Source organism: Schistocerca serialis, chromosome 9 (genome assembly GCF_023864345.2).
Source record: "Schistocerca serialis cubense isolate TAMUIC-IGC-003099 chromosome 9, iqSchSeri2.2, whole genome shotgun sequence".
Lineage (NCBI taxonomy): Eukaryota > Metazoa > Arthropoda > Insecta > Orthoptera > Acrididae > Schistocerca > Schistocerca serialis.
Window position 1 is genome coordinate 373,810,864 of NC_064646.1, and position 25,515 is coordinate 373,836,378.

At 44.2% G+C, this 25,515-nt stretch overlaps 1 protein-coding gene across 1 annotated transcript in view; it reads left to right on the forward strand.

Annotated features, from left to right (window-relative positions):
- The window catches only part of LOC126418795 (synaptotagmin-7), a 332,326-nt gene that overhangs the window by 268,473 nt on the left and 38,338 nt on the right, over positions 1-25,515 (forward strand). The window contains exon 4 of the mRNA XM_050085726.1: positions 18,979-19,088. Within this exon, the coding sequence (XP_049941683.1) occupies positions 18,979-19,088 (110 nt within the window). The remainder of the gene's footprint in view (positions 1-18,978; positions 19,089-25,515) is intronic.

Genomic DNA, 25,515 nt, shown 5'->3' on the forward strand with positions numbered 1-25,515 from the left:
AAACCCCTCAGCAACTAAGTTGTTAAAGACGGGGCTTCGATTGAATACGCACCGGTAAGGATACAAGACGCGTCGTATTCAAAGGAACCAACTCGGCATTTGCCTTAATTTTATTTGGTAAAATAAACCGAAAATCTAAATGTGGAAGCTCGAACGCGGATTAGCCTACTTCCAAATACTTTGTTAGTGAAATGCTTTACAATTGTGCTACCTCTCTCGGTTGCACGAATTGGGAGAGAGTGAAAACTACTGAAATACACTTATAACGCCAGTCATTTTTTATCTGCCATACTCGTCGCAAGTGGTTCCACGAGGCGCCTTTCAATAGGCAAAAAAAGTTGAAAAACGTGGACTGTTCTAATCATTGCGGTGGTGTGAAAATTTTTATTTGTCTACTTGCAACCAGTATCATGCTTCTCAAACCACAGTAGCTCTTTCCTGGTCTTGACACACGGAAAGTTATCCTGCTGTAAGATGACTTCGCCGACGATGAAGACGTCGAGCACGTAGGAACGCAGATGTTGACGTAGTACACAACGTGGATTACTACCATTCGTGTCATACAGCCGCAAATGGATGTCCTCCACCTGCCTGCGTCCGTAGCGCAGTGCAAGTTTCCAGCTGACGTTCACCTGGATGACGGCATATCTTGACATGGCCGTTGACCTCATGGAAGAAGAAACGAGATTCTTTCGACCCGACGACAAGTTTCCATTAATCCATCGTCCAATCTCGATGATCCTGAGCCCACTGCAGTCGTTACTGACGATTTCGTTAGGTCAACATGACAACACTCCGGTCATATTCTGTGCAGTTCTATGTTCAATAATGTTTGCTGAATGGTGTGCTCCGAAACACGTGTGCCTGCATCAGTACTGTAGTCTGCCGTTACAAGTGCCACAGATAACCACCTACCCTTCTTTACAGAGCGGGAAAACCTCTGACATCCAGAGTCAATGATCAGGTGTAGACATTTAGCAACTTGAGCCGTACTCGTGGTTCCACCGCCCTTCAGTCACTTTCCAAATACGCTCATTACGTAACACGTAAGCAGCTAACCAGCTCTGCCGTTTCCGATCCACTGGGATATAAAAATCTGTCCTTTGTCAGATTCCCTTACGTCAATGGATTTGATGCCCTCATTTTCATTATAACGCTTCCTCGTTCGTCTTTGCTCGCTTATAGTTTCCTAAGCGCGTCCAGTGCTTAAATGTTCACAACACCTCTGGGAGACATAACCAGTGCCCGCCGTCAGATTGATTTTTCTGGCCAAAACTGATACGCCACTTGGTACGCTGACAGAGCAACGGACCGGGTTGTTGAGTGCCTACCTGCAGGGTACCTACCTCTATGACACAATTACCTCTAGACTAATACCTGAATCATGCATTGGGGAGGAGGACGGTTCAGTCCCGCGTCCGGCCATCCTGATTTAGGTTTTCCATGATTTCCCTAAATCGCTCCAGGCAAATGCCAGGATGGTTCCTTTGAAAGGGCACGGCCGACTTCCTTCCCCATCCTTCCCTAATCCGATGAGACCGATGACCTCGCAGTTTGGTCTCTTCCCCCAAACAACCCAACCCCAAACCTGATTCATGCGTTACCTCAGTCTTTGCAGAAAATGTGAGAGAACGAAACTATCCTATCACAACAACAGAACTGCACCATGCCGTTGTAGCCATTTAGATTGCCCGTGACACTTTCATACTTGAGGTGCGTTAAGCACACGGGGTACAGGAATAACAGGAGAGCCGGGGGAACGGGGACAGAGCGGCTCCAGCCGGCAGTAAGTACGCAGGGAGACATCTCTCACGCAGCCACGAGCCTGTGCCCGAAAAAGCCAGCCGAGTGCTGCGCTGTTAACAAGAGAGCGTCGCTAACGAGCCGGCCGAGCGCCACCTGTGCGCAGCGACACGTAGACCCTTGCCGCCGAGACAACGACACGTAGAACACTTGCCACGGAGACCAGCTGGTTGGCCTGCTGTTTCTAGCCCTCTAAAACCCTGCGCACCTCCCTCCACTTGCGTACGAGAAGTGACGCAAGGCAGAAGCGCGATACGTTAGCGACTGAAGGCAGTTAGCCACTGTCGAGCAGATACTTACACTGAAGTACAATTTCGTACAATAATCACCAAATCCTTTTGCGTTTGAGCAATTTGTTTGGCAGCATTCTGAATCTGAATGTGACAGAAAGTGTCCCAATCATCGTAGTAGTGTTTTTAAAGAAGAGTAAATGTTTCATTCGTAGTGCACTGCATTGTGGGGGTGAATGCTGCTCTTCTGCGAGAGAATATTACAGTTTGAGCATACACAACACCCGTACAAATACTTCTGATCTATCTACCAAAAGTCCGTCCTTCTTTAACGCTATTGCATCTCCATGTCTTTAAACACTGGCTGTCGAAAAAGGGTGCTGTGTAAAACACTAAAAAATGCTTAATTCTACGAAGTAAGAAACCAAAGACATGGTAACAGACGGAAATTCCTAATATGGGCGGAAAACCAAGCAGAAATTACCACCTCTAATGACGCTTTCCCTCAATCAAGCGAAACTCACCTGGCGATACAAACATGCATTTTCCTGTAGCTGTAACGATGGAACATAAATACTGTCACAAATATTTACATTAATTTCAAGTCTGGCGAGATGTTAATCAGGATTTCCTTTTTCGCCAAAAGCTTCAGTGGAACGAAAACAACACTCCTTAGAAATCACACGATGGATATTTTAAGAAAATTAATAACCAAACAAAGAGCTCGGGATTGATAAATGAGATATCAAATTTACCATCGTGGGGACTAATTTTACAAAGAAAGATTTAATTGCCTGAAAGTAATAAGGGTAGTTAAGTAAAACTTGGTGAATTGAGGAGAAATTACACACTGGACTTCCGTTCGAAATTTGATATCCGAGCTAAAACAGGAAAACGACGAATGGAGCTGCAAACTAAGCAGTGTGACGTCTCGTTATAAAATTAAAAAAATAAGAAAGCATAATTTATACCGCAGCGTTGAAGATATCTGTCTGTAAGAGACGTTATGTGATAAAATCCCGATTGCTGTTGTAGTAGTTCAATGTTATGATTGTAATGGATCCAATTCGGTTATATTGCTATTTTCAGACCATCTGCAAAAGCTACGTAATAATTTTATTGTTTTATAATGTTGGTTAATTGTATTTCTGGATATACATATTTGAAACTTATGTACATACATCACTGGTGGTCGCTATTATTCTTTATTGTATTACAACGTGGTGTAGCTTTAGGACATTCGTGGTATAAGCTGTTTTTAAATTTTCTGCTGTTATAGACAGTCCTTTCCTGTAATTTTTGTAATTTTAACACTTTATCGTTACATTTTACAGATTGACAGTTACGCCAGTTGACCAAAAATGCTATATGGCTACAGCAGCAATAGTATGTTGATGTTATTATTTTTGGCAATATGTATGATTCTGTAATCGATGTGTCTGTGGGTAGTTGTTTGTGTTTGTCCGTTATCTTTGATTCGGAAGTCAACACTTGTTGTATGAAATGTTTCTGTTTTAAATCCATATGTTCATTTAAAATGTCGTCAGGACGCTGTATTGTGTGGATATATATTTCTACCTCTTAAAGTCCATTTATCGTTAAACGTTTAGCGCGTAACTTCATCATAAGATTTCGATAGCACACGAGCATCTACATTCTTAAGCCACATAAACAGCGACGACAACAATCCAGAACGAATGGAGATAGCAATGAAAATTTTATACATGTTAGCAGAAGGTTTAACAACGAACGTACTTGAAGAGATAGAAATCTAAATACACACAATACAACGCCCTGGTAATATTCTGAATGAACTAAGGTATTTAAAACATAAACATTTCGTACAAAATTTCATTCAATTCCTAACCAAACAACGGATAGACACAAACAACGACTCGCAAGTAAATCGGTAACAAAGATCATACATACAGCCCAAAATAGTAACTTCACCACAACATAGCTAGTGTAGCCATATAGAATCTTCGGCCAAGTATCTTAACTGTCAGTCTGTAAAATTTGACGATAAAGCATAAAATTACAAAAAAAAAAATTACAAGAGAGGACGATGAACAACAGCGAGAACTACAAAACGGCTTTTAGCATAAGAGTCCTAAATATAAACCACGTTGTAATGCAATACAGGGTGACAGTGACAACCGATGACGTATGGACGTAAGTATCCAACATGTATATTGCGAAATACGATTGGCCAACACTATAATAATACAAAAATATTAAGTAAATTTCGCAGATGGTCTAAAGATAGCACCCTAGCCGAAATGGATCCATCACAATAAAAACATTAAGCTAATATAGCAGCAACCCTTATCTTACCACAGAAATTTTTAATCGTTTGAAAGCAATAAAAGCAATTAAGAAATATTTAGTGACTTAAAGGAACATTTCTGTCCGAATTGTCGTAGCGAAACTAAGAGAGGTGAAAGACAAACAAGGTACGAAATTGACGAGTGTGAGGTTTATTTTTTGCAATAAAATATTTAACTGTGTGAAAGTAATCACAGTTATTAAGAAAAACGTGATAGGTGATCTTAGGGAAAACTGAGATATTTCATGACCAGCTGCTGCTAGTTAAATCACCTGTTTGTCGAAAATATAAAACCCAGCATAAAATGAAACTTCCATGATTTTTCTTGATCTATATGGCCTTAATAATAGTAGAATGGATAGTTAAATATATTTTATGCTTCTTGAAAGAAAACTTGAAAGGAAAAATATTATTGAAAAAATAATCGGTGAAAGGTTTTCTGAATTGATTTGTCAAGAAGTAAAGTATAAAATATATTCCAGATTCATTTGACGCATCTTTGAATCATGTTCAAGGCTATGTACAGCAAATGAAGTGCGTCAGATGTTTGTCATACCTATAGTGTTTCTTTCCTTTAGACAAATCGTTTCACAAAGTGGTTCACCGTCTTTTTAAGGGGAATTAGAACGGAAATTTTTTTTGACATTTTCAGATTTTATCTCATTGTAAAATTTGCGGTTTCCGAATACTTACTAACTCACGTGGGAAGTATTTTATTTTATTTTTTAAATATAATCTACACAGGTTCAAAATGTTAAAATTTTTAAGTTCGTTACTTCAAGAACTAAAAAAACAGGTAATATTTATATATCGAACGCTGTGGATTGCTGTGTTTGTATTGGTCATGTCTAGAAGAGAATGGGCACCAGGTTGAGGAAGTTGAAACAAAGTTTGAGAGACAAGAAACGTTCTGATGGTAAAACCATGAGACAGGCTGACAGTCAAATTGATTGATGAACTACAGTAGTATTTTGGGATGGCCATTAGAAATAATACTGAGGATCTGTTGAAACGAAGCAGGTGGTATGGGCTACCTTCTTCCACAGACTGTCAACTGATTAGAAACAAGTACACCATCTTTGCCTTCCTGGACCTGATTCATGGTACAATTACTTCAATGCCCAGTACTCAAACATTTCATACAGCAATAAACATTCCACCCCAGCAGCAGTCATGGATATCTTAAAACCTATTTACAGAGACCTGGCAAATCCTGAATTACTGAAGAAGTGGCTTTATGGTCAGACTCAAAATCCCAATGATTCGTTGAAATATCTTATATGGACTCGCTCACCCAAAAATGTTTTTCTTGGAATGAAGAAACTTAAGTGGGGGGTCAGTAATGCTGTTATTGCTTTTACAGATGACAACATCAGTAGGGTGAAAGTTCCGTAGCATATGGGAATTAGTCCTGGAGCAAACTGCACCAGATAACTTGAACGGCTGGACAAGGTTCGCATTGATAAAGCAGAGTATGCAGCACAGTTGGCCACTCAGGAGTCCAGAAAGAGGAAAAAACCTGGAAAAATATCAAGAGTATGATATACAGTGTGGTGAAGGGTGCCTCTGAGTGACTAAAAATAAAAAATTAGGCATATATTAAGTGCGTTACAGTCTTTTGAAACTTTAGACGTCGTTCCTGATAATTTATATTTACTGTTGCATTTTCCCTAAATCTCTGAAACCAAATCAAGTAAAGTATTTAGAGTTTCACGGAGTAATAACATACATATCCTGAGTCTACTGAATTAAAAGAAGAACATCATGTTATATGTAATTGAAATTATTTATTATAACATACAAAAAAGTACACAACATTTCAACCGTGTAGTAAAAAAAATGTATTTCCAAAAGCAGTGTATAAAATGTAATTATTGTAGTTAAGTAGACACAGGACATGCGGTTTAATGTCCTGTTAAAGTTTCATGTCAGCGGCTGCAGTTGTTCCAGAAATACAGGCAAGCCAAGTCACTAAATTTAACATTGCCGGGATAGGGCGTTCCAACTACCCTTAAACATTTTTATTATTGTTCGCAACTTAAATTCAATAGCACTAGTTCTTTTCCTGCACTTATCTCAATTGATTGCGTTTCTTTTTCCACTCCTCTGCCGGAAATATTGATCGAACCTGCACAATCTCTCTGCCTCAAAAACTGCTTACCGAAAGCTTTGCAGAATAATGTAAAAGCAGTTGGAACAACTCAGCAAGTTTTCCTGTTTTCAGAAGAGGTTCTGTTGTTTCTGATTATGTATTATGATCACTCGCGTCCCAACAATGGCAGAATTTTTCCACTTGTGGCCACTGTCCATAAAACTGTACAGAGACGTTGAGTATTCTGCAGACATGTTGTTGCTTCTTCGCATTACACTCCCTTATCCCCCCTGCGGGTCCGGGGGTTAGAATAGGCCCGAGGTCTTCCTGCCTGTCGTAAGAGGCGACTAAAAGGAGTCCATCCCCCTCAAGGGGGTAGTTAGCGCCTGCGTCCGGAGACGGGCGGTCCCACGACCTATATTTGTGGTCTTTTTGGTTTTTCACTTCTCGTTTCTTCCTTCTTTGGTTGGGTCCTTTCTTTGTTCTTCTCCATCTCACTGTCTTCCTTAATCTTTCCCTTGCCTTCTTCTCCTTGCCTTCTTCTCCTTGCCTTCTTCTCCTTGCCTTCTTCTCCTTGCCTTCTTCTCCTTGCCTTCCTCTCCTTGCCTTTTTCTCCTTGCCTTCTCTGGTCTCCGCCTCGGCGTTTGAGACAGTCTGTCCTCTCTCTCCCTCTCTCTCTTCTTTTTCTTCTTCTTCCTTCCTCCCTGTGCGCGCCTGAAGGCCGACCCACGCGTTCGCACGCGTAGCCGGTGACGGGGTAACGCGTAATTCCCCGCCCTGGGTAGACAAGTAAGGCACGCACATACCCCCTGGTAAAGGCCAGACCCAGGGAGGGGTGATTGCCTGAGCTGATACCTTCTGACCATGCCGATTGGTCCCTCCGTCTGTTTCTCGGGAGGTGTGACCTGAGGTGTAAACATTCACCTAAGGCGGGAGTGCCCTCTGAGAGGGTCCCCATAAGGAAGGAGCGCGCCATCGGAGATGCTGGCAATCATGGGGGATTCCTCCGCAAAGGATTTCTCTTCTTCTCTCTCGACTTCTGCCCATAAACGGAAACATGACCAGCCCCCAGTGACAAAAGTACTACCGCCTACTCCACAGTTCCTCGTCATTTCTCGATCTGAGGACGGAAAGGATTTTTCCTCTGTCAGCCCTTTCGTTATCCAGAAGGGCGTAGATGCCATAGCCGGTACTGTTAAGTCTTGTACGAGGTTGCGTAATGTTACCTTGTTACTAGAAACTGAGAGCACCTTTCAGGCACAGAAACTGCTTCGAGCCACACTCCTGTACACGTTCCCTGTCCGGGTGGAGGCTCACCGAACTTTGAATTCGTCTCGTGGTGTGGTCTATACTAGATCCCTCGACAGATTGACTGACGAGGAGATTCAATCTTTCCTCGCTGAGCAGGGCGTGACGGCTGTCCATAGGGTCATGAAAAAGATCAACAATGACCTTGTACCGACCCGGACACTTTTCTTGACCTTCGATAGTGTTAAGCTGCCATCGCGCATCAAGGCGGGCTACGAGGTTATTTCTGTTCGCCCCTATTCCCGACACCTACGCGCTGCTACCAGTGTCAGCGTTTCAATCACACTCGACAGTCTTGTTCCAATGCGGCTAAATGTGTCACTTGTGGCAGGGATGCCCATGAGGGTGACTGTCCACCTCCGTCTCCTCGTTGTGTGAACTGTCAGGGTGACCATGCAGCATCCTCCCGCGACTGTCCCGTCTATAAGGAAGAACGCTGTATCCAAGAAATTCGGGTCAAAGAGAAAGTGTCTACCTCGGCTGCTCGCAAGCTATTGGCTAGTAGGAAGCCCACGCTGCTCCCAGCGGGGAAATACAGTACTGTCCTCGCCTCTCCTCGGACTACCAGGGAGGTGGCAACCCAGACAATCGATCTGACCTTCAGCACCACAGTCGTCCGTTCGGCCAGTGCTAAGATCGCGCGGTCGACGTCTCCTCTTCCTCCCATCACCCCACAGACACCAGCCCCTTCATCAGCTTCTGCTAAGACGAAGACCCAGAACTCATATGCACGGGCCTTCAAGAAGGAACCGTCCCGTGCAGACTTCCTGCGTACCTCGACCTCCCAGCCATCGACCGGTACTTCCACCAAACGACCTTCCAAGAAGGCTCATAGGAAGCACAGTTCACCTTCTCCGCCACGGCGCATTTCTTCTCCTGCGCCACCCAGCGGTTGCCGCCCCAGGCCGTCATCCGTTTCGCCTGGCCGCACCGCTGGTAGCCGAATATCTGGCCGTTCACCGGCGGAGGAAGCTCCCCCTCCCGGCCATCTTACCAAGATGGCCGATGAACCTATGGAACCAATGGACGATGACTGTCCGCCTACTGATAGCGGCGGCAGTGCTCGCTCGAAGCCAGGCCCTCAGCGGCCTTCGAGGTGACCCCTTCTTTCATCTTCCTTTTCTTCTTACGATGGCACCTATTCACTGGAATATTCGCAGCATTCGCTCCAACCGTGAGGACTTACGGTTGCTGCTCCGCTTGCATCGTCCGCTCGTCGTAGCCCTCCAGGAAACGAAGCTACGCCCATGCGATCAAATTGCCTTGGCACACTACACCTCTGTGCGTTTTGACCTACCCCCTGTGGTAGGTATCCCGGCTCATGGAGGGGCTTTGTTGCTGGTCCAGGATGATATTTACTACGATCTCATCACGTTGCACACCGGCCTGCAGGCAGTTGCCATCCGAATTACTCTCCCCACTATTACATTTTCCATTTGTACCGTTTACACTTCATCGTCGTCTGCCGTTACCAGGACAGACATGATGCAACTTATTGCTCAGCTACCTGCACCATTTTTGTTAACTGGAGACTTCAATGCCCACCATCCCCTTTGGGGCTCTCCAGCATCCTGCCCGAGGGGCTCCCTGTTAGCAGACCTTTTCAACCAGCTCAATCTTGTCTGCCTCAATACTGGCGACCCTACTTTCCTTTCGGACACATCTCACACCTATTCCCATTTAGACCTCCCTATATGTGCTCCCCAACTTGCACGCCGGCTTGAGTGGTATGCACTTTCTGATACATATTCGAGCGACCACTTCCCGTGTGTTATCCATCTCCTGCAGCATACCCCCTCTCCGTGCTCATCTAGTTGGACCATCTCCAAAGCAGACTGGGGGCTCTTCTCTTCCAGGGCGACCTTTCAGGATCAAACCTTCACAAGCTGCGATCGTCAGGTCGCACACCTCACGGAAGTCATTCTCACTGCTGCTGAATATTCCATCCCTCACCCTACTTCTTCTCCACGTCGCGTACCGGTCCCCTGGTGGACCGCAGCATGTAGAGACGCTTTCGTGCTCGTCGACGTGCTTTACGCACCTTTAAACGCCACCCTACAGTGGCGAATTGTATCAATTATAAACGATTACGTACAGAGTGTCGTCGTATTATTAAAGAAAGCAAGAAAGCCAGCTGGGCTGCTTTCACAATCACCTTCAACAGTTTTACTCCTTCTTCTGTTGTCTGGGGTAGCCTGCGCCGGCTATCTGGCACAAAGGTCCACTCACCAGTTTCTGGCTTGACGGTTGCGAATAACGTCCTTGTGGCCCCTGAGGCTGTCTCCAATGCCTTCGGCCGCTTTATCGCAGAGGTTTCGAGCTCCGCTCATTACCACCCTGCCTTCCTCCCCCGCAAACAGGCAGAGGAGGCTAGGCCACCTCACTTCCGCTCCTCGAATCGTGAAAGTTATAATGCCCCATTCACCATGAGGGAACTCGAAAACGCACTTGGCCGATCACAGTCCTCCGCTCCAAGGCCTGATTCTATTCATATTCAGATGCTGAAGAACCTATATCCTGCGGGTAAAGGTTTTCTTCTTCGTACTTACAATCGCATCTGGATTGAGGGACATGTTCCCGCATGCTGGCGCGAGTCTATTGTTGTCCTGATCCCTAAGCCGGGGAAGAACAAGCACTTGCCTTCCAGTTATCGACCCATCTCGCTTACCAGCTGTGTCTGTAAAGTGATGGAGAGAATGGTTAACTCCCGTTTGGTTTGGCTGCTCGAGTCTCGACGCCTACCTACCAATGTACAATGTGGATTTCGTAGGCGCCGCTCTGCTGTTGACCATCTGGTTACTTTGTCGACCTTCATTGTGAATAACTTCTTGCGGAAGCGCCCGACCGCGGCTGTGTTCTTTGATTTGGAGAAGGCTTACGACACCTGTTGGAGGGCGGGCATTCTCCGCACCATGCATACATGGGGCCTTCGCGGTCGCCTCCCTCTTTTTATTCGTTACTTTTTAATGGATCGACAGTTCAGGGTACGTGTGGGTTCTGTCCTGTCAGACACCTTTCGCCAGGAGAATGGGGTGCCACAGGGCTCAGTTTTGAGCGTCGCTCTCTTCGCCATAGCGATCAATCCAATAATGGATTGCCTCCCAACTGATGTATCAGGCTCCCTTTTCGTGGACGACTTTACCATCTATTGCAGCGCGCAGCGTACGTGTTTCCTGGAGCGCTGTCTTCAGCGTTCTCTTGACCGTCTTTACTCCTGGAGTGTCGCCAATGGTTTTCGTTTTTCTGCCGAGAAGACGGTCTGTATTAACTTCTGGCGCTACAAAGAGTTTCTCCCACCGTCCTTGCGACTCGCTCCCGTTGCTCTCCCATTCGTGAAGACAACAAAATTTTTAAGTCTTACATTTGACAGGAAACTTAGCTGGTCTCCACATGTGTCATATTTAGCTGCCCGTTGTACCCTCTCTCTAAATGTCCTCCGTGTTCTCAGTGGTATGTCGTGGGGAGCGGATCTAACCGTCCTACTTCGCCTATATCGGTCGATCGTCCGCTCCAAGCTGGATTATGGGAGCTTCGTATACTCCTCTGCACGGCCATCCATCTTACGCCGCCACAACTCCACACAACATTGGGGCTTACGACTTGCGATCGGAGCGTTTTATACTAGTCCCGTCGAGAGTCTTCCTGCTGACGCTGGTGAATTGCCACTCACCTACCTGGGCGATATACTGCTTTGTCGGTATGCCTGTCGGCTACTGGCAATGCCCGACCACCCGTCTTATCGTTCCTTTTTTGACGACTCTCTCGACCGTTAATACGGGTTGTATATCTCTGCCCTGCTACCCCCTGGAGTTCGCTTTCGTCGCCTCCTTCAACACCTTAATTTTTCACTCCCTGCAACCTTTCGAGTGGGCGAGAGCCACACGCCACCTTGGCTCCAGGCTCAGGTTCGCGTTCACCTTGACCTCAGCTCGCTCCCGAAGGAGGTTACCCCCGGTTCAGTCTACCACTCCCGTTTTTCCGAACTTCGTTCGAAGTTCATTAATATGACCTTCATTTATACAGATGGCTCTAAGACCAGTGACGGGGTCGGGTGTTCTTTTATTGTCGGGGCACAAAGTTTCAAATACCGGCTCCATGGCCATTGTTCGGTCTTCACAGCTGAGCTCTTTGCCCTCTACCAGGCTGTTCTTTACTTCTGCCGCCACTGACATTCTGCATATGTCATCTGCTCCGATTCCCTGAGCGCCATCCAGAGCCTCAGTGATCCGTACGCGGTTCACCGTTTCGTGCACCGGATCCAACGCTCTCTTCAGCAGCTGGTGGACGTCGGTTCTCTGGTTAGCTTTATGTGGGTTCCTGGCCATGTCGGTATCCCTGGGAACGAAGCTGCAGATGCCGCGGCCAAGGCTGCGGTCCTCCAGCCTCGGACAGCTTCTTGTTGTGTCCTTCGTCAGATTGTAGCAGGGTCATTTGTCGGCGCATTTTATCGCTCTGGCATGCCGATTGGGCTGCACTTACAGACAACAAGCTTCGGGCCTTGAAACCTCTTCCCGCGGCTTGGACGTCCTCCTCACGCCCTTCTCGGCGGGAGGAGGTAGTTTTGGACCGGTTACGAATTGGACACTGCCGGTTCAGCCATCGCCATCTGCTGACGGCTGCGAAGGCGCCGTTCTGCCCATGTGGGCAATTGCTGACGGTCCGCCACATTTTAACGTCCTGTCCGGATTTTAACACACTGCGTCTTGATATTGGCCTGCCATGTACTCTAGATGCCATTTTAGCGGATGACCCACGAGCAGCTGCTCGCGTTCTTCATTTTATCAACTTGACAACCTTCTCTAAGGACATTTGATTATGCTGTTTTTTTTTATCCTATGCCTGTCAGTCTGTCTTTTATCGTGTTTTCCGTTTCGTTGCTGTTTTAAACTTGTGACTCGCGGTGCATTCCTAACGTAGTCTGGGCGCTAATGACCGTTGAAGTTGTGCGCCCTAAAACCACAAAAAAAAAACCACACCATTATGCGGGCACATGATGCATATGTAAAATATATAAGCGGGGCAGCGAGGAATGACAAATGTTTCTACTGACGATATGTACTGGAAAAGTGATAGCCACCGATTTATGTAATTCTCTTAAAGTGCAGAAAGTTATGGCAAGGCGATAAGGAACAAGCACCATATAAACTGCGAATCTGATAGACTGTTAGCGTGCTGTTATTGTCCCCATGCATGAAAAGTGGTTAAAGGATGGGTAAACCATGAGGATACAACTATAGCTACGCCTCAGCACGTAATGTGTAGATCGGAGGTTTAAAGTTCGGGAAAGCTGACAACAGCCAGCAAAGTGCATCCATGATCGCTGAGGCTTCTTCTACTACTCCAGACATTGCAGTTCAGAATTTTTACTCTTGCTTTGCTACTCTCAGTTTAAGTTTCTGTTTATGTCATTGTTTTCTATATTACATTTTGTGCCACTGACAGCCTTTACGTATGACTAGAAATACACTGGCGAAATAAATAGCAACAACAAAAAATAATTAATGCAGAGTGACAAATTTCGGGAATACACAGTGTAACATATTTAAGTGATACACATTGCAAGATCACAGGTTAATTTAAAAGCGAGAGAAGTCATTGCAAATCTGAAACGCTGGTACATTAAAAACCGATGTAACCGATAGAATGTTGAATGGGAGCAAGAAAACGTGTATGTGTTGTGTCGTGAGGTACCGGATGTCAGTTTGTGGGAAGGAGTCCCATGTGTGTTGCCCTTCGTCGGTCAATAAAAGGGCGGTTAACGCTGTTTGTGGACGACGCTAGAGTTATCTTCTGATGATGTCCCATATGTGCTCGATTGGAGACCGATCTGTTGAGCGAGCAGGCCAACGCAACATGTCGACACGCTGTAGAGCATGTTGAGTTACTACAGTGGTATGTGGACGAACGTTATCCTATTAGGAAACACCCCCCTGGAGTATTGTTCATGAATGACAGAACAACAGGTCGAATCGCATGGTTGACGTACAAATTTACCGCCTGTGTGCTTGAGAAAGCACGAGACTGCTGCTGCTGTCATATGAAACTGCATCGCGGGTCATGGCTGCAGGTGTAATTCCCGTGTGTCTAGGCCGCAAACACGTTGGTTGGAAGTGCGGACCGGTTGTCATAAAAAGAAAAACAACGTATCTCCACCCAGCCCTCCACAGAGCTTTCGCTTGACACGACTGAAATCGCAAATGGTCATTGTTATGAGTCAGTTGAATGCAAGCTACAAGGCGTCTGGCTCGTAGGTGCCCTTGATTTAACTGATTTGTGACATTTCGTTGTGTCACTGTTGTGCCAGCTGCTGCTCAGATCTGTGCTGCAGATGCAGAACAATGCGCCAGAACCATACGACGAACACCATTGTCTTCCCTTTCATTACTGCTGCGCAGTAACCGTCTTTCCTCTTTGCGCTGCTGGCCTGTGCTATCCCTTCTGGATGCTGTGGTTGAATGTGCGTGATAATATTTCGTGTGGTTACGACCCAGATTTTAATTATTAATAAAACCCTAGTGCACACAACGGATAACAAGACACTCACACGAAACCAATGCACCCAGTAATGGGGGCGATCCCGCTAACATTGTTTTAGGCCTACACCCATATTGGATTATCAAGAGAGAGACATGTCAGTTGATTTGGCATTGTTTACTAAGATAATAAATGGGGTTCTTACTCTCATAATTATGAATCTCAGCTTTGGGAGACGACAGGAAATTGTCTGAAAATTCCGACTCTGTTTTCTTTAGGTGACTGAAATTTTATTACAAATTTAGATGTTATAATTGAACATAATCTTGAGTCATTGGTGCATACAATTATTGGTGCTGACAAGAAGTGAAATAGCTAATTGTTTCGTATTATCAACCTATCAACGGTCACCCTACAGGGAGGCTGAAGGAAATTCATTATCACACACAAGGGCACAACCGTTACATGCGTCGCGAAGCTGAAGCACACCGCGAAGCACTACGCGAAATGTCGCTACTAGATGAATTAATGCAAAAGCGCACATAGATGGGAAGCTATCCACAGAGATGCTTGAGCACACAATTTTCAAGTGCGCTCTTGAGACAAGCCAAAGAACGGAAGTAGGTTATCGAACTGTATCTACTATGATATACTGCATTTCACATCCTACCACCTTCCAGACGGAGCGTCTCCACCCTGATTCGTCTCCTTAGCACGTCTCGGCTACCATCTCCCCGTCACGTTACCCACCGACCACCCCGGCCGTTGTTCGAACTGTGACATTGCTATTGACTGAAGGCCAACCTCCTACCTCTACAATCCTCAGAACGGATCTTTCCGGAGTGTCTAAAGCAATTACTGTGTGTAGCTTCCCTAGTTTCTCTTTCGAGAAACCCACCGCTTCTACTGACAATCTTTCAAACAGCCCTTCAACTTTGTAAACCCAACACATTCACACAACATGCCCTCATACATATTGGAAAGGATAAGACAGGACAAAGAATTGTGACACATTGAAAAAGTAATTGAAATAAAAAACTTGTTGCCTTCTACCATTACTTGGTTTATTCATGAAGCTTGTTGTATGTTGTATACTGTATGTGAACTGGGGACCTAGAAACGACGGAGAGGCTCCGTCCCCTCCGCAGCCGCAGTGGTCCACAGTCCCACGACGACTGCTGCAGTACACTTCACCCCTCCACCGCCCCACATCGAACCCAGAGTTACTGTGCGGTTCGGCCCCCGGTGGACCCCGCCAGAGAACGTCTCACACCAGACGAGTGTAACCCGCATGTTTGTTTGGTAGAGTAGTGGTGGAGTACGCGTTCGTGGAGAACTTGTTTGCTCAAGCAATCGCCGACATAGTGTAGTTGAGGCGGAATAAGGAGAACTAGCTCGCGTTCGCTGAGGCAGAAGGAAAAACGAGTATAAACCATCCAGATACTGGCCGGCTCACCGGACCTCGACACAAGCCCTCCGGGCGCATCCGTGCCGGGGACCAGGCGCTCCTTGCCGCTCCCGAAAGCCGTGCGTTAGACCGTTCGGCTAACCGGACGCACTGCATGAAGCTTGCTCACAGTAGCACTCAGCGCCACATGGCCGTCTGGATCCTGGTGTTCTTCCTCCCACACATTCCCGTGACTAACATGGCTACATTCCTGTCAGGTGTTTCTACAGTATCGGAGAAGGAACATTCAGCTTGTACTCCTACTACAAGACCTTATTCAAACTCCAAGAAGTGTTGATAATGGATTCAATGTCGTCTTGAAGGTATTCTTGACTAACATCAACTCGACACGTCCATTGTAAACGGCAACTAACGCTCACAGTGTATATTCAAAGCGAACCTGATCTGCATCGTCATACTTGCGCTACCAGCGCCACTCTTATGCGACTGGTGCGGAATCTGAGTAGACATCACCTTTCAGGTGCACAAACACGCGTACCAGCATCCATTTATGTCACTTGTTGTTACGATTTCTATTTCCGTCAGTGTACTATGGCTTTTGTGAGACGTGATTCGATAAGAAGGCTGAAGGGTTCGTCCCTTGCCCTTCTGTCAGCTAGAAGAGTTTCATTTAACATATTTGTGTGTATACTGATATACGTTTAAGTCCATCAGGGACATAAGGTACCGATAGTTGCGAGTTTAAAGTTATAACTGCTAACATTCTACTTTAATGATTCAACAACGGGTTTCAAGAGACAATGCTCTCATCGTCAGGTTGTAAAATTCAGCTCAAGGGGTTAAAACGCTAAAAAGCGTACCAACTGCGGCATCCACAAAATAAATTAGAATAAAAACACAATGTACTGTACGTCCTCGTCCTACATTTAAATCGACGAATTTTGTCGGTATCCCTTCTGTCTCCCATCACACACCAAACTCTGCACCAGACGGTGTCCTGTGGTATGCTTTGGGCTTCCGTTGTCAAGTTGACGCTTATTTTGAGTTCCAGGGGTTGTTGTGAAGTGCCATGTCCGCGGTACTAAAAGGATGAGCACAGCTGTTGGCTCACCCGTAATTCTGTTCTATCGCTTGCCTGTATTTTCCTCATTTCCTAAGTCTACAGTCTTGAGCTTGGTACTTCGTGGAACAGGCATTGAAAATTTATAATTGTGTATCTGCTTTAAAATATTTCTACAGAGGTATTAAGATACCTCATTCCGTTATCATTACCTTGCGTATTCAGAGTAATTCCATGTTGCTCTTCAAGAGGGATGATCTCCAATACTTGCAGCAAGCCGCGTTTTCTCCCTTTCTGTTCTAAGTGGAAGATTTCAAAGTCGTTTTCTGTTCTCTTAAAGGAAATGCCTCCTCGTATAGTGATTCGAAACAGCTGACGTGTCATATTTAAACGACTTTGATAGACCAAAAGCACTCGATGACGAGCACTATTTAAAGGAAGAGGCCAAGATCTCGGCTGCCGACGAATCACATTGAATCCTAACTGAACTGCACTGTAGGCAGTGAGGAAGGAAAGAGATTAGCTGATTCATGGAAAGCTGCATTCATTGACAGACTGGGATAACAGGATGACCCTGTTGTCGATATTTTAGGTGATATTGTCGGAAATGGAAAACGCCAATGGCAGTGGGCAAGAAAAATCCAGTTGCACCATTTCTTGAAGAAAGATTCTTTTAGCTGAGTTAGCACGAGTAATTTAGAAAGTTATTTTTTTTCCTTTGAATAATATTTTTTGTAACATTCAGTTGTGTAGGATTTTCATTTGTACTCATTTAATGTATATAATCACATAATAAATAACAAATAAAGAACTATAAGAAAAGGAAGAATGTAAAGTAAATCCGGGTTTGTATCCCGGTGTGGCACAGATATTCAATGTCATCATTCCATCTCACAGCTGCTGGTTATCCTTATTCGCAAGTGCGAATACATTTCATGTATTTTAAAACAGCCATAGTCGTCGCAGTGCCTGTTACTTCGGAGACGCGTGCACGGATACTGCTTCGTATTTCGGAACAACGTAGGCACTGAAATATCGTACTGACCGGAAATGGTCCTCGTGTCTGTCTGACACACTTTGCATCACAGGATGCGTAAGGAGTTTTATAATCTCCGGACTTATTTATGTGCTTTACTGACGTCTTGTTTAAGGTTACAGTCGACTACATTGTTTCTCTGGAATACCATTTTAAATAGGTGTTCGCCATCATTTGCGAGACTGTTCCATAAGACAGCATGGTGATCCTTTTCATATTTTCTTCGTTAGTTTTGTTCTTTCTATTCTTATGACCATTGCCAGCAGTTCATTGCTCATTGGCATGTTGATTGTCCTATGCACTGAACCACGGAAAGCAACTTCTTTACTAGCCTGTGGATGATATGAATAATTAGGAACTACGGAATTAGTTGTTGCAGGTTTCCTCTAAAAGCTGTAAGCCTACTTATTGCCGTGACTTGTAATGTTCCAGCGGAGGCAGCGCAAATTGCTGTCAGTTTCGTGATACACGGTAAACACAATGTTTCTGTGGTCATCGTTGAACTTTTTTTCTTTTATCTCTATATTTTTTTCATAATATTGCTCAGTACATTACGTACTGTCATATGACAATGGTTGGGGACTTGTAATGCATCCAGGAACATTGTAGACGATGCACAACAAACCGTTAAGAAGTTACCGTTATGTCCTGCTTACCGCATATTGTAACTTCGTACTTTACATGTGTAAACTTCCTTCATGCCCACGATTACAAATCTTTAAACAATTGCAGCGTGAAAATCATAGAATAATGAATCAAGGAATGTATCTGTAACACTACGTTGTTTGATCTTCTGAATGCATGCATAGGTGGCCAATTTCGCTTTGTTATTGTAAGACGTTTCAAGTTTATACTTGAATAACGTATTTCAAGTTATGACCTTTTGTGCATGCACAAGCCGCCAGTTTCGATGAGTATTTATAAATAATCCTTAAGAACTTACTGTTATTGTATTTGAGCCAAAACACTGTAATACGTGACGTTTTTAATGCTTGTCGTCATGCAGTGAATCAGCGAAACTAGGTAATGTAAAGAGGAAGTCATTGTTTATAATGTTCGACGTATTTGCACGTAATATCAGTTCGCCTTATTGCTGCACAGAGATTTATGTTTTCTAGAAAGACAATACCCTTATAAGAATAAAAAGACAAATGAGTCAAACCACACTAGTTTATACAATAGATACGAGGTAGATTCGGTAACGAATGCAACAGTAAAAATGAGTTTTCTTATTTTTTCAGGGTTTCCCATTCAGAAGCTGCAGAGCAGAGTACTGCACCTCCACGTCTTTGATTACGATCGCTTCTCTCGAGATGATTCCATCGGCGAAGTTTTTCTTCCTCTCTGCCAGGTAAGAAGGGATGCATATTCATCAGCAACCGAGAAAATAGAGATAAATATGTAACAGCAATTTGCCGCGTAATTCTTCATTTTTGCTGCAACTTCTTGCACTAATTTAATAAACAGGAACTTCATGGCCACGCAAGAAACTCGTTCTGAATTTCCTTTGCATGCTTATTTGCAGAGCATGCTACAAATTATTTTTCTTTTGAGTAGCTTGAAGAGTTTAAACACACTTGTACTAGATTTACGTCTGCAACATCAGTAGATACGTTTGAAAGACGTATGCTCTTAACATGATGAAATTTCTTGCGATTTTTTTTTATTTACATACAAGGGAAATAAAATTTTGCTTCTAGTTGAGGATCCATAATGCAACGTGAAACCAATCCTCTGAAATCAAAAATATCAAATGCTGCAGATATTCTGGGACAAGTGAATTTCAGCAGTTTTTCAGATAATATTTTGTTTCTTGTATTCAGCAATGAAGTGCATCATTTTATTTCTATGCACTCTTTTCTCTGCACAATGCAGTTCATTTTTATATTTTTTGAACTTATTAGATCAAATAAAATGGACCATTCATAGTACATGAAATTCAGTGATGTGAAACAAGAAACTATCGTTTTCGACAGAGCCAGCGCTTTAAGGATTAAAATTAATATGCCCCGAAATTTTTAATGTATGAAAGTGCACATCGGCTGCATGTGGTGCGGTTTTTAACATCAAAATTAAAAACCGCATAGCATATATGTAACTAGCGGATTTTTGAACAGACGTACACGAATCTGAGAAACTGTTGTAATTAAAATGCTAATATAGTAGATCATTGGTTTTTCCCACGAGTACTTTTTTCAAAGCATTGTTCGCTAAAACATTAACAAAAACTGCGATTTGAAAGACAGTAAGGAAAATGCGGCTACCAGTGTCTTAGAAATGAGTATTTGTGAACGAAGCTGCGTAAACGGTAATTATAATGATTTTGAATGGTGAGAGGTTGGAAGTTAGCAAGACAATGTGGTATCATTATTAGGAGTGTTCCTGTGTGTCTCAAAAGGTACTTATTCGCATACATTTATGCAATTTTTACGGTTCCGTTTATGCGGAAGTAGTTCGCTTGCTATTGCGGTAAATTTGTGTGCTTGATTTGTGTCTTCATTATAGATTTTGCATTGAATTATCACAAAAAATTATACTCACGAGAGTGTGGGCTCTTGTTAATTCTGTTAGCTACCTCTTCCTTCAAGCGATATCTCAAACGCCGGCCGGAGTGGCCGAGCGGTTCAAGGCGCTACAGTTTGGTACCGCGCGATGGCTACGGTCGCAGGTTCGAATCCTGCCTCGGGCATGGATGTGCGTGATGTCCTTACGTTAGTTAGGTTTAAGTAGTTCTCAGTTCTAGGGGACTGATGACCTCAGAAGTTAAGTCCCATAGTGCTCAGAGCCATTTGATACCTCCTTCTTTTTCGTTGTCATATACAATGATGAACCAAAGCATTTTGACTACATCATGATGCTTAATAGTTTTTATCCACGCCTGGAGCCTAATACCGCATCGATTGTACGCGGCATGAATTCGACAAGTCCTCGCTAGATTTCCGGATGTATGTGGCACCAGGTGTATACGTATAAATGAGGCAGTTCTCGTAAGTTGCGGGCCGATGGTTTGTGTACGTGGATTCCGATCAGCTTAATTTGGTAGTCAAGGTACCAAGGTGGTGCACTACCAAGCTCCTCATACCACTGTAACACAATTATGGCTTCGTAAGGAGACAGTTGTCTTGCCGGATCACGCCGTTGCCTTCGCTGAAGGCATCAGACATGTGGAGATCCAAGTTGTCTTCAGTGAAGAGGTCTTTGTTTATTCGTGTCAGAGGTACACTAAAATGAACACATATACAATACATACAAAGAAAACGATACAGTATTCGCCAAGAATTGCGCACCATTGATAGCACTGGGTGCTGCAGACGTTAAGTCCTTCATGCTACAGCTGGTTGGGCATGAGTTACATTTGAAGAGATGTTGGGTTGTCTGCAATTCACCGCATTCGCACAGTGTCGTGTTGACCGCTGGCAGTTGGAAGTTCCATTTAAGGAGATTGTCCCCCGATCTTGCGACTTCGGTCCGTAGTCTGTTCAAGGACTTCCTGATGACCCACTTCTCCATGTGTCCAGGCGGCATGCATTCTTGTCGTGTAATCCAGTTTCACAGGTGTTGGCATCTTTCTGTCCACTTGGCGAGTCGGGTAGCCTCAGCTGATCCTTCTAAGGTCTGCGAAGTTGTTAGGAAAATCTTCCTGGATTTCAGTCTTGGCTTGGCAGGTTTATGTCCAAAGATTGGATGTGAGGTCACTGTATTTGATTTATGCCTCTCGATGTTAGCGGCGACCTCTCTTCTGATGTCAAATGGAGCAATCCTAGCGAGGCATTGAACTTTGTCCGTGGGGCTTGGCCTTAGGCAGCCTGTAACAATCCTACATCTGTCATTTAAGGCTACATCAACCTGCTTTGCATGCACTGAATTGTACCACATTGGGCTAGCATACTCTCCTGCAGAATAGCATAAGGCAAGAGCTGTTGTTCTTAATGTTTGTGGATATGTACTCCAGTTCGATCCCACCAGTTTCCGAAGAATGCCGCTTTTGGAGGATACTTTCTGCTTCAGCATCAGACAATGTTCCTTGTAGGTCAGTGTACGGTCGAGAGTGACGCCCAAATACCTGGAGTGGGAACAGTATAGTGATGAGGTAGTCTACAGGTGTCAGATCTCATGAACGCCCCAGTGGAAATACCTATAGCATAGTACTGACCTCGCCGTCCTGTGTTCATGCTGCGGTGCATGTTTCGAACACTAGTTCGCCTGGATGACGGCTTATCCGGAAACGACGATCGACCTGGAGTCACGAAAAAAGGGAGTGATACAACCAGGTGGCACGTTTCCATTGATCAACAGACGTATCGCCGTGATCCAGTTTCTACTGCAGGCTTCACTGACATCTTCGTGTCAACATGTGAACACGTAGGGGACGTGTGTTCCGAAACAGTTGTGCCTGCACCACAATTGTGCTTCCTCGTCAGATGTACCCCACATAGCCGCCGATCGCGCTTATCAGAGCGGGCCTCCACGTCCGGTGATTCGTGGACTCCCGTCGTAGCCTTGTACTCCAACCACGACAGTAGCGAGCGGACAGTCGGCCAGCTTCGCCGTATGCAAGTAGCTCGCTCCTAGACGCCGGGCCATTTCAGTGTGCCCTTTGTCAAAATCGATTATGTCTATGAATTTCGCCATTTGCGGCCCGTATTATAGCTAGAACATTTCCTCATTCCTCTCTACTTCCCTTACATACTTTCCTTACCATGTCGCATATCCGCAGTGGCGTAGATGACAGTCAATTACGCGGTGGGCAGTGGCCGTAGTGTTTACCTCATGAGTGTAAGTGCCTAACAGTAGACAGTACAGATTTCCTCAATTCACCCTGATTTTGTAATAGGATTCTGGTACAGATTAGCTAATCTAGGGTGATCTTGAAATAATTCTAGAGAGCAAGGTTGAGATACTTTCCACTTTTGAAGTTCAACATGTCTCGTTTATTATCTGGAAACAAGACATACCGTCGTTTGTATCTATTTGTCGGACGTGGATTAATTACAGTGCGGTTAACGTTAATGTCTAACGAAGGCAGGTAGAGCTAAAATTATACCACAGCGGTGCGTCTGAAACACGTAGACGAATGAACATACTTCTTTTTACTACAATAGATTGCAATTTTACACAGTCGTCCGTATTTCATGCGATCTATAAGAGCTTATTTGAACCAGTAATAGCGAACAAATTCGGCATCTAAAAATTGTATAGTTTTATTTCAATTTACGTTTCAGGTTACAAGGCTACATACTTTTTTGTGTTTATTGCCTTTTGCATCTTCTCGTTTCCCTTCATTCACTTTTTCCTGTTCAGCCAGTCTTCATCGTGAAATTGTGTCCTCCATTATCCAATGGATACCGTCCTTTTATATAGGTAGGGAGCATGCTGTTCCACTTTATCTTTTTGAAGATCATTATTGTATTAACATCGGCCAGTAGTGATCATCCTTCCCCTTAAAAATGGTTCAAATGGCTCTGAGCGCTATGGGACTTAAGTTCTGAGGTCATCAGTTCCCTAGAGCTTCGAACTATTAGAACTACTTAAACCTAACTAATATAATGACATCACTCACACCCATGCCCGAGGCAGGACTCGAACCTGCGACCGTAGCGGTCGCGCGGTTCCAGACTGTAGTGCCTAGATCCGCTCGGCCACTCCAGCCGGCCTTCCCCTTAAACATGACAGTGATGAAGTGGCTGTTGTCATTTTAATCTATCAAATATCGTCTGTCTGAACTGCATAATTTGTATTATTCAATGATATCTCACGTAGTCCACACCGAAATGTCGCAATTTCCTCTCCTAAAAGTTATTTTTAGGTCATTTTGTACCATCCGTAGCAACACCCCCAACAACGGACTTACGAACCATTCGGTTATTTATCCATTTTGTTATACGGTTGCTATAGAAAACAGAGTTGCTAAACTTTCTCCTGGGCATTGTGTTTGTTGTTTATGGTAGCTCTGCGCCTATTGTTCCATGATGGCGACCCTTGAAAGTATGTGAAAGCGTCGTACGCTCTCTGTGTGTAGAGCGCCATTCTGGAAGAAACCTTACCTCTTTGGTGGAGGATACATTGTACCACTATTATCAGTTTTCCTTCCTCTTTCAATTACGTATTGACTGAAGGACAGACAACTATATGCCTTCGCACGTGCTCTAATTTCTCACCACAATTTCTTCTCAAGATGCCTGCGCGGGATGCACGTTGATGAAAGCGTAGTGGTTTAAAAGCTGCCTTCAAATACAGGTTCTCTAAATTTCACCAACAGGATTTACCGAGAACCACGGCGTATTTCTTCCAAACATTTCTATTTAAATTCTCTGAGATTTTCTATTACACCAGCCGTTCCGAGAAAACACCCAAAAATTCTTCCATATGTCTTTCCTATCACTGATTTCGTGCGATTGTCTCGTTTCATACCGCTTCTTAATATTACCCTTCAGTCCTTGTAGGATGTGACGTGCTCAATATTTTCAACAAAAGAGATATTTTACTTAGATAGCGGATGGTTCTTTGTCTTTGTACAGCCATCACCTTAACTCTATCCACGTTTAGAAAGGACTACTGTTCAATGGAAATTTTGTCCAAGTCTTTCCGCAATTCCTTACAATCTCCCAACGACGATGCTTTCCCGTAAAAAGCTAAAACATCAGCAAACAATATATTGTACAGCTGATAGAGTCTGGAAACATCGGAGCTCCAATTATGCTTCCCTTGGGCCACCCGATGTAATAAGAGCCATTCAATGAGAAAAAAGTCATTTTTTAAAAGAAAGGAAACGAGAATGGAATACAACACTTAGTTGTTTTTCGACGTTATCCCCCTCAAATTCTCTGCACTTCTGCAAGTGCTAGACAACCTTCTTAATTACAAGCGCAAAGATTTCTTGGAGATATGTGCATAACCAGTTAAGCACTGCCGCTTGGGCATTCTCATTATCAGCGAACATTGAGCCACTAAGAGTGGATTAAAAATGTTCCCAACTTTCATCTCCTGTTACAGTTTCCTGTTTTGAGTCATCAGTCTTCTGACTGGTTTGATGCGGCCCACCACGAATTCCTCTCCTGTGCCAACCTCTTCATCTCAGAGTAGCGTTTGCAACCTACGTCCTCAATTATTTGCTGGATGTACTCCAGTCTCTTGTCTTCCTTCACAGGTTTTTCCCTCTACAGGTCCCTCTAATACCATGGAAGTCATTATCTGACGCCTTAACAGATTTTCTGTCATCCTGTCACTTCTCCTTGTCAGTGTTTTCCACATTTCCATATTTCTTTCCTCTCCTAATCTGCACAGATGCTCCTCATTCCTTACTTTATCAGTCCATCTAATATTCAATATTTGTCTGTAGCGCCGCATTTCGAATGCTTCAATTCTCTTCTATTCCAGTTTTCTCACAGTCCATGCTTCACTAACATACAAAGCTGGGCTCCAAACGTAATTTCTCAGAAATTTCTTTCTCAAACTAAGACTTACAAATGAAGAGCTATGTTTAATACTAGTAGACCCCTCTTGTCCAGGAATGCCCTTTTTGCCAATGCTAGTCTGAATTTGATGTCCTCCTTGCTGCGTTCGTCATTGGTTATGTTACTGCCTAGGTAGCAGAATTCCTTAACTTCATCTACTTCGTGACCGTCAATCCTCATGTTAAGTTTCTCGCTGTTCTCATTTGTGCTACTTCTCATTATCCTCCTCTTTCTTCGGTTTACTCTCAATCCATATACTGCAATCATTAGACTGTTCATTCCATTCAGCAGATAAGGTAATTCTTCTTCACATTCACTCAGTAC